Genomic DNA, 14,296 nt, shown 5'->3' on the forward strand with positions numbered 1-14,296 from the left:
TAAAATGGTGGATTGAATTGTGTTTGATCTGGTAGATGACAAACATTAGCTGAGTGACAAAATTATGTAGAAGTTTGCAGTTTATGGAATGAGGGTAGATGGTGTTTGTCCCCATGTGGAGAAGTCACTCAGTGATCAACCTTTGTGTCAGTTATTAACTATTAACAACTTAGAGTGTGTGATTCGCCTAACAGGGGTATTTTTGAGAACTCCAGCCTCAAACTTGAACGTGAGTCAGAATCATCTTTAGGGCTTGTTAAAACAGATTGCTGAACCCCATCCCAAGGGTTTCTGATACCCTCTATCTGGAATGGAGCCCACGAATCTTCATTTTAAATAAGTTCTGAAGTGATGCTGATACGCTGGTTCAGAGACCACAACTTGAGAACAACATCCTCCCCTTTGTTGATTTAGAACAAACATCCCTCACTGGCAGCACCTTACCACTACCAGAATTGGAATGCAATGTAATTATACTTGTTTTAAATAGGCCACCTTATACAGTCAAATTTCCCAACTACTTTTGGCACTTTACAGACCAAGACGGCCAACACTTAATTATTTCTCCTCCAGAAGAAGAAAAACAAGCAAATCTTAGTGGTGGAAATTTTAAAGGAACATCATAGTTAACTAACAGTAGCGATAGATGCATGTTTCTGATGTCTTAAACATATCAAATATATCAAGACTTCTCGGTGCTTGCCAACATTTTTATGAAAGAATTGAAAAGTATATCCATCTAGGTTGGTTTTACATTGGGGCAGTCTTGAACTGGCCAGCTGAGAGGCGATGACCAGCAGGTGGCGCTCGGAATCAGTCCATGGTGGACTGGATAAGGTGGAAGGCAAACACGCCACCAAGGAAGGTGCTTGCTTTAAATCCTCCAAGTAAGGTCCTCTTAACCACTTGTCATAAAATACCCTGAGACACACGTCTTGGAAAATCGAAGTGTCAAGCTCAGCATCTTGCCACATTTCAAACTAGGTAATTACCTTCTCTCCCAAAGGGAATCTGTTTTATGTATTTGTGTCCTTTCTAGGTTACAGGTTTCCCAAAGGCAATGATCTTGCCTTCCGTTCATTCCATACAATGCTGGAGTGAAACGCACATTTCACAATAACAATTTAATTATTCTACATCCCTCTGAGCTACACGGTGACCTGTTATATAATTGCTAGTAATATAGAAATGTGCCTGCCTTGTAGAAACCTTAGCAATAAAAGGAAGTTTTTATTTGACCTAAAAGTAAGTTGCTTATTTACTTCTCCTTTACAATATAAAAAGCCATTTATTTTTCTGCCATCCCAAATTGTTGCCATCATCAAATAAACAACACTGCATTTTAGTCTGTCATTTTTATTGTCTGCAGAAGATTTTTTCCTTAACTACACACAACAAATACTTTGATATAATCTAAGATAATAAAATAGTTGAACGGCTTTTTTTTTTTTTTTAAGATTTACATTTGTATAGAAACATTCTGTGGAACTTCTCACCTCAAAACTAAGGTGTCTAGAAACAAGTGATTCATCAGCATTGCTTTAAATAATTTGGCTAAAAGTTGTAGTTTCCATTCTCAACTGAAATGTGTCTCCATGCAGTTTCCCTTGACCCCAAAGCTTAAGGCCTTGGGAAGGTGGCCAGAAATAAAAGGAGGGCCACTCTCTTCTCTGTCCTTCCCTTGTGTGGAGAACAGCGATTGGAACAGGGTTGTCCTAAAAGCTGGGAAGAAATCAATTGCACATCTCTAGTTTTCAAGAGTCAAGGTCATAACATATCTTTACACAACTCCCTATGTGTGGATGGGAATTTCCACCTGCTTGCCCCCCGGATGCTCCTTTCCTTCATTAACCATGTCAGTTTACGGATAGGCTGTGGCCATTGTTTATAAGTTCTCCCTAAAGGCTGGTTCTTCCCTCACATTTAAATCTTATCCCTTGCATTAAGTCACTTGGATGCTGTCTTGTGCCCAATTAAGTCTACCGTCCCTTAAGAAATGTCTCATCCCACCCTCAATCCCCAAAGTGCCTAAGAGTGAAGACCCCACGGAGACAGTGACTTCAGTGACTGGGGGACTCTGGCCTATATCATTCCGTTGATCTTAGTCCACTCGTAGATGTCCTGTTCGCACACTATGTCGGAGTTGATGAGGAGGTATCTGTCGCCGACACAGAAATGTTTCTGACAGGCGGCACACTTGAAACATTCCAGGTGATACACTTTGTCTTTCACCCGCATGGTCATCTCATAGGCACGGATCCGCTTGTCGCAGGAGGCGCAAAGACCATCTTGGCCGAAAAGCCTGGGGGGATAAAAGGAAAAGAAGCTAAGAAGGCAGTGGCAGAGATGGCACTGGAAGAAAGGGCTCGAGAAATAGGCTGAATTTCCAAGATGTCAGGAAGCAAGGGAGTGTTGGGTCCAGACAGGTGGCCCACTCCGTATAGTCTTTCCTGGAAGGAAGAAAGTACTCTGGGATGAAACCATAATCTGTGGCATTTGTGTTTGGCATAACTCATCCCTTTTCTGAGCTCTCTCCTGGCCTGCAGCACTACTCTTCACCCCCTCTAGGCTGTCCCAGGCCCCCCCTGGGTGGAAAAGACTCTCAGCTGAAATGATTTGAGGATGGGCACGTATTGTGTGCCCCACCCCCAATAGGTGAACTCTCATTGTAGAAGAGGAGTTCCTACCAGGGGTCCCCTTTGAGAGAGAATTGACCAGGAATGCAATGAAATGGGCATCTTTGGCTGCTCCCTATCATGCTAACAGCCACTAATTCCACGATGGAGGAGGCTGGACTTGAATTCCTCCATAAGCTACAAAGGCCATCTCTACATGATTGTTCACTGGGGCCGCAGCCTCTGGGAGGCAAAAAAACATGTGGTACAATTAATCATGTCTCAGAGACTGGAGGACAAACAACATCTCTTCACAGGGTATGGAAGCTCTTAATGCAAAGTCCTTGCTGCCCCATTGGTATGAATCATTGGAGAAACTTCTGCCATGGAAATCGAGACTCTCCTGAGTACCAGATCAGTGACTGAATATTTCAAGCAATAGTCAGTGTCAATGTGGCAGATGCAACACAGTAGAGCCTAGCGCAGTGGTTCTCAGAGGTGATCCTGGGACTGGCCACATGTGTAACACCAGGGAACTTGTTAGCAATGCAAATTCTCAACCCCCCCCCCCCCGCCCCCATTGAGACACTCTGAGTGGGGAGAGGCCCAGCATTGTGTGTTAATGAGCCCTTCCAGGTGATTCTAATGCAGGCTGAAGTTTAAGAACCAGTTTTCAAGAATGGATTAATGCAAGTAATGGAATCAAAAGACCCAGATTCAGTCCAGGCCTAGCCCTGAGTACCTGGGTGGCCCTGGGGGGAACTCCGATTTCTCTGAGCTTGTGACATGGCAGTGAGCATGGGATCTACGTCACTCGGCTGTTGTAGGGAGCATGTCAAATGGAGCATGTCAAAGCACCAGCAGTCAAGGGCTAAGCCAATGCCAGTTGTGTTTTAACACATCTCAGGTGTTCCCAGCTGTGCCCATCTCGCTCCAGGAAGTCACTTTCACACGTGCCTGCTGGCAACGGGGCACGTTCGCGAGCAGGTCCTTTGCACATAAAACCTTTAGGGTAGTTTTAAGTAAATGTTTGTTCTTATCAGAAGTTCTTATTAACTTCAGAATAGCAGAAAATCAAGTGGAACATTCTGAGAGGTTGTTGGGGAGATAAGGACAGCTGATACATTTTGAAACATGCGGGCAGAATTAATGGAATCGCGATGACGTGGTCTGTGGGTGGAGCGCGCACTGTCAGCGCCAGGCCAGCTCATTTCCTTCTGAACCCGCTTCCCATGCGGAGAGCTCGGAGGGTTTGCAAGGCACCACCTGGGAGCCGACTCATTACTGGCGGAGAGCATTTCATCCCGACGTGAGCAGATGGCAAAGCTGTAGGAAGCTGCCACCTTGGAGGTCACAGAGTGGGAAGGCAGTTCTGGTTTCCTGACTGTTCAGCAAGTTGAGTTTGGGCCTGAGCAAGGATAAACGACTCGCAAAACAGTGTGCAGGGGAATGGGGCCAACCGCCTGGGGCGTGTGACCCTTAAGGAAGGAGAACGTTTATTATAGGGAAGTCGGGGGTAAATTACAACACACGTCAGGCAGCTAACGAAGGGAAGGATGAAGGACTAAGATTTGGGAGAAAAGTGCAGGTCCCAGCACCACCTCTGACTAGACAGGTACCCTGGAGCAAATGACATCCTCTTTCCTGGCTCCTGTGTCTTAGGCTGGAAAGCAAGGAAACTGGAAGAGAGGGCCACCGCAGCCCCTCCCAGCTCTGGTATTCTGAGATTCTACCAATAGTAAAAACACAGCAGGACCTAACATCTAACTTGAGCATTCACCTCTGGCGCCAACAATTGGTGCCTTAGGCTGGATATCCCAGGAGCAGAGCCCGAGGTAGGGATTTATTGAGGATATGTTCTCAGGGGGAACCAGTTAGGTGGCAGGGGAAGATGGACAGATGGAGAGGGAGGCGAGCATCTCAGGCAGAGACCCTCACTGGGGGAGCTGGGAGTCTGGGGGGAGTGGGCATGCTCCGGCTCTAACAGGTGCTGCCTGTTGAAAGTAAAACTACCGGGGTTGGGATTGGAGTGAGGGGTGCGTCGTATGCAAAAATTGGTAACTTAAAGGGACCTGAGGGGATGTGGGCCAGCACTGACATTAACAGCTACTATTATGTTCCCAACAGGACGACACACAGCTCATGGTTTAGGCTCCACGTAGGGGTCTCGTGAATATTTGAGGCTAAATGTCTGAAAAGGACTGTAACAGGAGAGTCAGCCATTGGAAATCCTCAGGAGAAGTTATCCTAGCGGAGAGAAGGGCTGAACCCCATCACAGGACCCATTTGGTCACTCCTCCAGTGTGCCTTTTAAAGACACTGTTGGATACGTTACAAATGCATGTATACAAGTCTATGGCTAAAGGACCAACCCAGAAGTAAAAGTAATAGATAGATAGATAAATAAATAAATAGATAAATAAATAAATAAATATTTTCCTCCTCCGTCAGGAAGTATCACATCTTAAGCTTTCTTTTGCCCATTTTAATAACAATAATATAGATATTAAAGGATGGCTGGAAATGCCTGCACTATGCACTAACACAGTTAATTAACATGTTGTCTAGGAATGTAGCAGGGAGAAGAATTATTTCATGTCACCATGACACAAGTTAATTAACATTGGGTTCTCCCAGACCATTCCTCTCTCTCCTTTTTAAAAATGGAAAGATTAACAAGCCCAGGCAGTACCGGGTTTATTCTTGAATGTTATATAAAGCCGTAGAGATAGGGAGAAGCCTGGGCTCTCTGACCTTACTCTATCTGCACTTCATTTAATAAGATTCAAATGATCTGACAGGGATGTAGTCAGGGGGCCCAATGGGAATCATTTGCCCGTCTGCTTTCTGCACTGACTTGGCAAACTGGTAGTGAGCAAAATCAGGTCTCTCTTTATCCTGGTTCTATTTTTCTTGTAACTTAAAAGAAATTAACCAAAATGATCATCATAATCATTGAAAACCCTACTTATTTTCTCTGAACCACCAAATTTGCAAGGATTTTATCAGGGAATTTAGGAAATAAATAAATAAAAAGCTTATTCATCAGTCTCTAAACAGATAAGCCGCTTTCACTGTGGAATTGCCTGCATTTTTTTTTTTTTTTTAACATAAAATGCTCCGCAAGCAGGATGGGGAGGAAGGGCTGCCCTGGCAGCCAAGGGCACTGGAGTCTACACAAGCTTCATGGGGTTAGGGCTGCATGCTCCACAGACCCTCTGCCATAGGAAGATGGCAAACAACAACAACAACAACAACCACAACAACAACAAAAAACGACAGCTGCACAGTTGAGCAGATCTGACAGTAGAGGGCACAGAGTTACCTCCACGGCAGCTAATATGAAACTAGAAACGCTAGAACATTCCGGGCAAAGGCACTCGTTGAGTGCCGGAAAATTCACAGGGCCGGTAGTATGACCCGGAGCACGGCAGCTGTCCTCGGCGCTGGTCTCACTGGTGTAGTGGAGTTCCTATCTGCCCTTCCAGTCTTCCATCTCTTTGTTCTCCAGACAGGAAAAAACTTAAGGATGATGTCAGGAGCGTTAGTCATGAGAGCGGCTAACATTTATTTGATATTTGTGCACCAAGACAAGCACTTTACATGTATTATTACCCCATCTAATGCTCACCTCGTTCTCGGAAGAAGGTATTTCTATTATCTCCATGTTACAGATGAGGAAATTGAGGCTTAGGAAAGGTCAGTAACTTGCCCCTCACAGAGCTAGAAAGCAATGGTGCCTGGGGTCAAATCTACAACTGACCCAGGGCCTTCCTGTGGGGACGGTCACGTTCTTGGAGAGTCACAACAGAAACATGCTATTTTTAAATTTTTCATCATGTAATGTTCAAGTCATAGAGAAGAAAATTTATAACCTATTGGTATGCTTTGAAGCATCAAATGAGCTCCTAAGAACCCATTCTCAAACATAAAGTATTCTGAATTTTGTGTTTATCATTCTCTTGCCTTTAAAATATTAGTATTTTACCCCATAGGAATGTATCCCTGAGAACATGCTCCAACAGGAAGAAATGCCAACTGCTTCTCTGCATGGGGCCGCTGACACTCAGCCTCTGCAGCCTGACCTCATTCCGGAAGGTAGCAGGGGCTCGGGGAGATCGACCCAGACGGACTCGGATGTCTCTGGACGCCCAGCCTTCCTGTTGAGGGCCCAGGAAGGCGGCAAGGGATACCTGAGATAGTCTCTCCGGCAGAGTTTCCGGCCCAGCTTGTAGTAGAGGCGCCTCCCCACCTCGCCCAGCCGGCACCCGCAGAGGTCACAGCTGAGGCAGTCCTCGTGCCAGTACTGGTCGATGGCCTTCAGGAAGTAGCGGTCCCCGATGTTCTGCTGGCAGCCTCCGCATGTCAGCAGGGATGGGGGGATCTGCAGCACCTCATCCACTGGCTCCCTGGAAAGAAGGCCAAGCATTAGGGACAACCTTGTTTTGGTGAGACCCAGGGCTAGGAATCACTGTGAGCCAAATAGGGAACCTCACTCATTTGCCCGTTGGTGACATAAGGAGAAAAGAGAGGCCATGCCAGCCTTGGGGTGGACAGGAGAGAGCTAGACCTTATATCCTTACTCCTATAAGAAGTGAATGCAAGGCACCAAGAGACACCCAAGGCAACTGTAGGTGGTACTGGCCCCTACCCACAGTCCAGCACCATTCCAAGCACCTCTGGTCTCCCTTCTTTATCCCACTCTCCCCCTCTACTCTCCAACTCTATTTCCTCATTTCTCCTTTTCCCTCCTCCCGTACCCAGGACCCTAGGGCACTGCCAAACCCCAGAGGAGGCACGCGGGTCTAAAAGAGTTGTTTGCTGCCAGGACAGTCAGCTACCTAGAGGGCTAAAAATCTGCAAGTTCCCTGTTGAACCTAGCTGCCGTCCTACCTCAAGCCCTTCCCAGCTGCACAAAAGCAGAGGTGAGGAGGAAAGGAGACCAAAAATCACTTTAGGTTGCCTTTCTCTTTCCAAAATAAAAAGTCCATCAAGATATAACAGGAATTCTCATTGTTTTTTTTTTTTTTTTTTTTTTTTTTTTTTTTACAGAAATTCTTCATCCCATCCTTCTAACCAAATGAATCCTTGGAGATAGATTCCAGGTGGTAAGGCCATCATTATAAAGGACATCAAATAGACCTTTCTGTGTGTGAAATTTTTACAACAGCAAAACTGATTTGGATACAGTTGATTTAGGAAAGAACATGGGGAGAAGAACATTATTTTCAAGAGCATGGAAGGCAATTAAGACTCTAAAATCTCCATCCTGGCAATTGTTAACAGTTCAGTAAGTGTTCTTTCATTAAAACGTTATACAGCATCTTCGGGTCACTTTGCTTAACTGGAATCTGAATACGTTCTCTTTACATCTTCAAAAAATGGCTTTATTTGCCAAAAGAAAATAAAGGGAGTGGAAGAAATGATTCTAGCACCAAATGGGACAGGGGGGAAAACCGAATACCTGTTGATTTATAACAATTAACAAGTACTATTTTGACCCTTACTCAAACACAAATCTATTTAAAATATATATTACGTTTTTTAAAATGGACCTACTTCCAACTGTGAAATTTCCAAAGGGAGTTTCCCCTGGGTACCTTAAGGGTATAAATCTGTGTCTCCTATTTCTTGCTGACACTAACTTATTAGATGACCATGTGTCCTGATTAGCCTGTGCCCACAAAGCTCAGCAACCTTTACACTTTGGGACGATATAGCTCAAGTAATCAGTGTTGATGACACACTCTGACAACTTCAGATGACTTTGTCTGTAAATTGGACACCTCCCTATGAATATTTAGGAATACTAAAACCAAGCCCACGCTTTGTAGATTGAGTATAAGGATCCTGCATGAGATTATCTCCTTTTGGAACAAGAAAATGTAAAACCTGAGCCAGTTTTCTTTTAAAAATGTAAGACGTTAAAATAGTTTAAAGAGTTCACTGAAGCCTGACTTGCTTTGCTCTGTTTCCACAGATTAGATATAACGACATCCATTCTCCCTTCTGAAAAATAATACACCCGGCATTTTCATGTGCATCAACTCAGAATGGCATCTTTTCTCCTCCCACAGCCCCCGGTTTTACTTGGGGCTTTCAAAAACTCTGAGGGAGCCTCACCACCGCTGGATGCCCTGATGTGGATGCTGCCAACCAACTGTGAAAGAGGAGAATTTGCACTTAGCTGGTGCCAAACTGCCTGGAACTAAAATGAACTGCTCTTGTTACTCACAGGGAGGTGCTGGTAGAGGAAATCTCTCTGTTCATGAACTCCAGCCTTCTTTCTGTCTAAATGTTTCATTTGCATATGCCTAGGCAAGTTTTTTTCTGATGCTGATCGCACTAACCCAAGTTGGCTTTGAATAAGAACACAGGGAAGCGTCTGGTAGGATAGTGGTCCACACTAGAGACGTTAAGCGAAGGGGCCTATTGTGATGGCCTGAGACAGGAAAGGGCAGGATAAGATATTGGCTCTATCGATCTTTCTCTAATTATTGATAATAACACATTACCGTTGGTGGCTGTTCCAAGCCAATAACTGAGTAGGATTCACCCTCAAATTAATATTTTATATTCTCCTAGAGCCTATCTAATATTACACCTGAATACTCGTCAGCCTAGATTTTTTGGATAATTTCTCATCAATTTCTGAGAGAGGAGGAAAAATGTACAGCAGCGATTCCTAAACTAGCTGGTCCATCTTCTTTCAGAGCCTGTCTTCATTGGGTGAAGAGTGACACGCAGGCTGAAGTGGATGCGCATCCTACAGGTGCCTGATGTATTATGAGGTAAGGATGTTTCAATTTTCTAATCTCAGTGAAAAAGCACAAACTTTGAAAAGAGCAAACTTCCTTCAGGGAACTGAAACCTCCAGATTTATTTTCTAATAAAAGGATTAGTGACTAAGTTCTACTGATTGAAAAGGCATTAGGCACCAATTCATCCAATTCACTCTCATTGTAGTACTGTGGTCTTGCCCAGGCTCTGAAAACTAGGGGCTAAATTGTAATTCTAAGTTTGTAAAAAAAAAAGTGAACAAACCACCCTTTAAATCCAGTGTGTGTGTGTGTGTGTGTGTGTGTGTGTTATGTATAGAATATATATTATATATGTTAAAAAGAATATTCTTTTTCTCCTGAGAAGTTAAAGAAACTGGGTTATTTGTTAAAACAAACCTAGCTCCTTATAGAACTGGTGTCTGAACCTTCAATTTTGAATAGTGATGTTTATATTCTCATTTGATCATGATACTTCCTGTGTTTTATGAGAACATACTGAGCTTTTACGCTGGTAACTGAGGGTAAAACCCAGGTATATAAACACCATAGAAGGCTGAAATTGGGAGGGGGGACTTCAATCAGGAAAGCACAATTCTTTTAAAGCAGGAAAAACAAAACAAAACAAATGCCTCTTAAAGGCACAAATGGACAAGTCATTAACCAGCTCCTTTGGTCTGTGTAACAAATCCCTTCAAAGGATTAGATGGGAGACTTCAAAAGGATAAAAATTCTCAAAACCAGACAGCTAATGAATCTTAAAAGGGCATTTGCGCTGACGGGAAAATATCTTGAACAACCCTCTCTCACCATATTAACACCAAAAAATGAGCTGGAGGTAGGTTGGGAATAGGGAAACACTTCAAACCAGTAAGAGGCTCAGAAAACAAATGCAGCAAATGCTCATTAGAGCTCTGGTTACCTGATTCCAAACCCTTTTGAGAATATGATAAAAGCTATGAAACTCCGCTCCCCAGAAAAATTCACCTATACACAAAACGTGCACTAATTTTCGAGGTTCACAAGCCCCCATCAGTGGTCCGTCAGGGGAGGGGGTGCATGTAGCCAGATTAACTCTGGGTTTAGCTGTTCTAAAGTCTCCGGAGGCCAGAGCGAGCTCCGAGGTGGATGCTCGCAGCCCCCTCGGCCTCCTGGTCCCTGGCTCTGCTGGCGGCTGCTCCACCTGCGGCCCGGGAAAGGGGCCGTCTGGGACTCGGGATGCCTCCACTTGGAACGTCCCCCTTTCTAGGACCAAATGGACAAAGAGGACTGAGAAGATGGAGAGGGGAGGAAGGAACAGAATCAAGCCCTGAACGCGTTCGGGACTGCACCTGCGCGCTTCTGAGCTCTCCCTGTGCCTGCTCTCGTGTAAACTTTCTGGCCCGCAGTGGCTTTGGAGGAGCGTTGCAGGTAGCCAGGAGGGGCCCACAGAGGGTGAACCCCCTTTCCCTGCCACTCAGCATCTCTCCCAGTATCCCCGGAGTCACCCGCGAGCAAGGGGGAGCCCAGCGTAAGGCAGAGGGAGCCAAGGGCACGCTGCAGGCGCGCACCGGATTCTTCTGGCTGGCCGCCCGCGCCACCCTGCCGCCCCGGGGCGCGAGGCCGTGGACACCGTGGGGGGCAGGGTCAGGGGCGCCACACTTACTCAGACGGGTCCAGGCTCTTCCTCTCGATGGCTGAGGACATTGGGGAGGGAGGTGGCGTGCCAGGCGGCGGGGGCGCTCCCTTTGTGGCGCGGGGCTGGCCGGCTGCCGGGGCTCGGACCCCCTCGTGTGCTCGCGCGCCGCAGCCGCCGCCGCCGCCGCCGCCGCTCCTGCGCCTCCTCTTGCTCCGGCGCTCTGGCGGCAAGCTCGCCCCTCCGCGCTCAAGGACAGTCACCGCGCTCCCTTCAAACGCCAAAGAGAGAGAGCGAATCACCGGGCTGCCGGCGCGCCGCGGCCGAGGCGGGGACCGGGGCGCGCAGCCTGGCCCCGGGCGGCTGCAGCTGCTGCTGCTGCTCAGGACTTAACCTTCCATCCCGGTCCCGCCGCCGCCACCCGGTCCGGCTCGGCTCGGCTCGGCTCGCGCGCTGTCGCCGGCTCCGCGCCGCCCGCGGGGATGGTGCGCGCCCGCCTGGCCGCACCGAGCCCCTCGCACCTTCCGCCCGGGTCGCGGCGCGCAGCTCGCCGCCGTGGGCAGGGAGGGGGCGGCGGCCTGGGGGCGGAGAGGGCACCGTCCTCTCTCCCCAGGCTCCCTCCTCTCTCGGGAAGGTCTATTTTCGCTCAGCTTCCCTCTGTCTCTGGTTTCATTTCCTTTTTCCTGATCACGATTCAAATACAATAGAAGGAAATCACATTTAAAGAGACAGCTGCCCGCCCCCCTTTTTTCTTCCTTTTTTTTTTTTTTTTTTAACGGGGCTCCTGGGGATTTTTTTAATATAAACAGCAGGAGCAGCAGGACAGACTTAGCTTCTTAAAGGGGCCCGCGTTGGAGACGGGGAGAGTTGCTCAGTAGACCCCCCCACCCCCACCCCCCTCCTTGGAGAGGCGGCTGGGTTGCCTCTAAATCATTCTCAGGGCTTCCCCTCTTCGCGTTTCCCTTTCGGTTAACTAAGACTGAAAGTAACAAGCGGGGCGCTCAAGGAAGAAAGAAAAGATAGATAAGAATGTGAAATAAGCACATACAGAAATGCAAGCGTTCAAGTGGCTTCCGCGCCCGTCTGGGGTTCGAGGTCCCAAGTCCGCGGACGTGGTGCAAGGGGTTACCCGGGACAGCGTGGCTCTGCTGGCTGCGGGCTTGTGACTGCGTGCGCGCTCCAGAGAGGCGACTGGAGCTCTGCTGAGCAGGGACCGCTCAGGCTGGGTACGCCTGAGCAGTGCTAGGGCAGATAATCCCGGAGGGAGGGTGGTGGGGAGGGACCGCGCTGGTCTTGAGTCTCCTTTCCATCTGCTGGCTGCGGAATTCCCTCCCTCAGCATCTTTCAAAAATCAGACTCCTGCGGTTGAACTGGCCCCCTGTAAGCCAGTAATACTTTGCACAGAGAAAGTGTCTTTCTAGTGATCAAGAGCAATGATCAAGAAACTGTTTTGCCTTGGGTCAGGGAAAGAGAAAGAAGCCAGACTTGATTTTGGGGTTGAGGTGTCCCCTCCAACTTAAGGGGAAAATTCTTGGAAGAGAGAGGAATCCAGAAGGGGAGAGAAGGAGGCTAATCGTGTGCCCTCTGTAGAGAAAAATTTGGGATATCTTGGGCCTCATTGGAGTACCTTGAAAATGATCACATTCAGAAATTATTGTGAAAGGCCTATTTGTGCATGACGCTAGTCACAATTCTTGTAAAGAGGAAACTACCAAGCACTTTCAGAATCCATAGTTTTTGTTTTGTTTTGTTTTTATAAACAGTCTAGATAATGGCGATAGATATTTTATTCCCATTTTAAAGATGGCACTGAAAGGCCTGGATGAGGTCGCCCTGAAAGGTGGTTTAAGTTAGAAGTGAATCCCTGGATGCTTCATTTTCCCTGTTCAGAGCCAAATTCTCATGAACTTTTCATAAGTATAACCAGAATTTACTATTGTCTGCACGTTCTTGTCCTTTTCTTGTCTCCATGTCCAAAGCTTGGGTCTCTAATGGCTATAATTGTGTGTTTGTGTGTGTGTGCGCGTGTGTGTGTGTGTGTGTGTGTGTGTGTGTGTGAAAGGAAGCCTTAAGATCAGCTTTGGGTCCAAGGTAAGGTCTTCAGTATGTAAAAAAACATTCTCCTGACCAGACCCTTTTAAAAAAATCTTTTTTCAGACCTTTATTTTTTAATTAAAAAAGAAAACCTCTAATTTTTTTGGGCAAACCTAAATTATGTGATGAACATGTAACCTACCACTCACTCTACAATCAGAAATGAAAATAAACATATAGATCGTGTTTGGCAGTTTACCTCCTTACAACCAATCAGTGGGGTGGTTAAATGACAGGACTTTGGAATGGGATTGCTTAGGTTTGATTTAGGCTCTTACCTGCCAGCCAGCTAGCATGGCCTAGGAAAGTTACTTAATCTGAGGAAACAGTATCAGGTAGTGGCTCTAGAGGCAGACGGCCTGTCTTTCAATCCACCATCTCCCACCTGTGTGAACCTGCGCTAACAGCAGGAATTGAAACTCCCAGTATCTTCATTTGTAAAATGGGGATGCCAGACCTATTGCATCAATTGTTGTGAGGATTAAATGAGTGAATGAGTGCAAAGCGTGGCCCATAGACTTGTAGTGGGTTGGAGGTAATAACAGATGTGAGATCAAATGCATGGAAAGCAGTTAGCACATATTAAGTGTTCATAAGTGACAGTTGTTGTTATAGTAAAAGACATCATTGGGAGAATTTAAAAAGAGCTTGAATATCACAATTCCTCATCTGGTTATTTTTCTGAAGAAAACAAAAACACTAAGTCAAAAAAGACATATGCATCCCTATGTTCACTGCAACCTTATTAACAATAGCCAAGCTACGGAAACAACTTAAATGGCCAACAATGGATGAACAGGTAAAGAAAATATTGTACACTTATACAATGGAATATCAGTCAGCCATAAAAAAGAATGAAATCTTGCCATTTGTGACAACATAGGTAGACCTAGGAAGCATTATGCTAAGTGAAATAAGTCATGCAGAGGAAGACAAATGCCATACGATTTCACCTATATGTGGAATCTTAAAAATGAAAACAAAACAAAAAAAATTAAGCTCATAGATATAGAGAACAGACAGGTAGTTGCTAGTGAAGGGGGTAGGAGTGCAGGAGGTAAAAATGTACCAACTTCCAGTAATACATTAAATAGTCCTGGGTATGTAATGTACAGCATGGTGACTACAGTTAATACTGTATTGCATATTTATGAGTTGCTAAGAGAGTAGATCTTAAAAGTCATCATCACTAG

General features: G+C 46.1%; 1 protein-coding gene across 1 annotated transcript; it reads right to left on the reverse strand.

Moving 5' to 3' along the window:
* Positions 1-1,340: 1,340 nt before the first annotated feature.
* On the reverse strand, positions 1,341-11,448 carry LMO2 (LIM domain only 2). Its single transcript, XM_016147124.2, has 4 exons — positions 11,404-11,448; positions 11,040-11,280; positions 6,809-7,024; positions 1,341-2,302 (listed from the first exon to the last, which is right to left on the reverse strand). Exons 1-4 carry the CDS (start codon positions 11,408-11,410, stop codon positions 2,083-2,085), a joined length of 684 nt encoding a protein of 227 aa, XP_016002610.2. The 5' UTR covers positions 11,411-11,448; the 3' UTR covers positions 1,341-2,082.
* Positions 11,449-14,296: the final 2,848 nt, after the last annotated feature.

This window comes from Rousettus aegyptiacus, unplaced genomic scaffold (assembly GCF_014176215.1).
Source record: "Rousettus aegyptiacus isolate mRouAeg1 unplaced genomic scaffold, mRouAeg1.p scaffold_m13_p_5, whole genome shotgun sequence".
In the NCBI taxonomy this organism is placed as follows: Eukaryota; Metazoa; Chordata; class Mammalia; order Chiroptera; family Pteropodidae; genus Rousettus; species Rousettus aegyptiacus.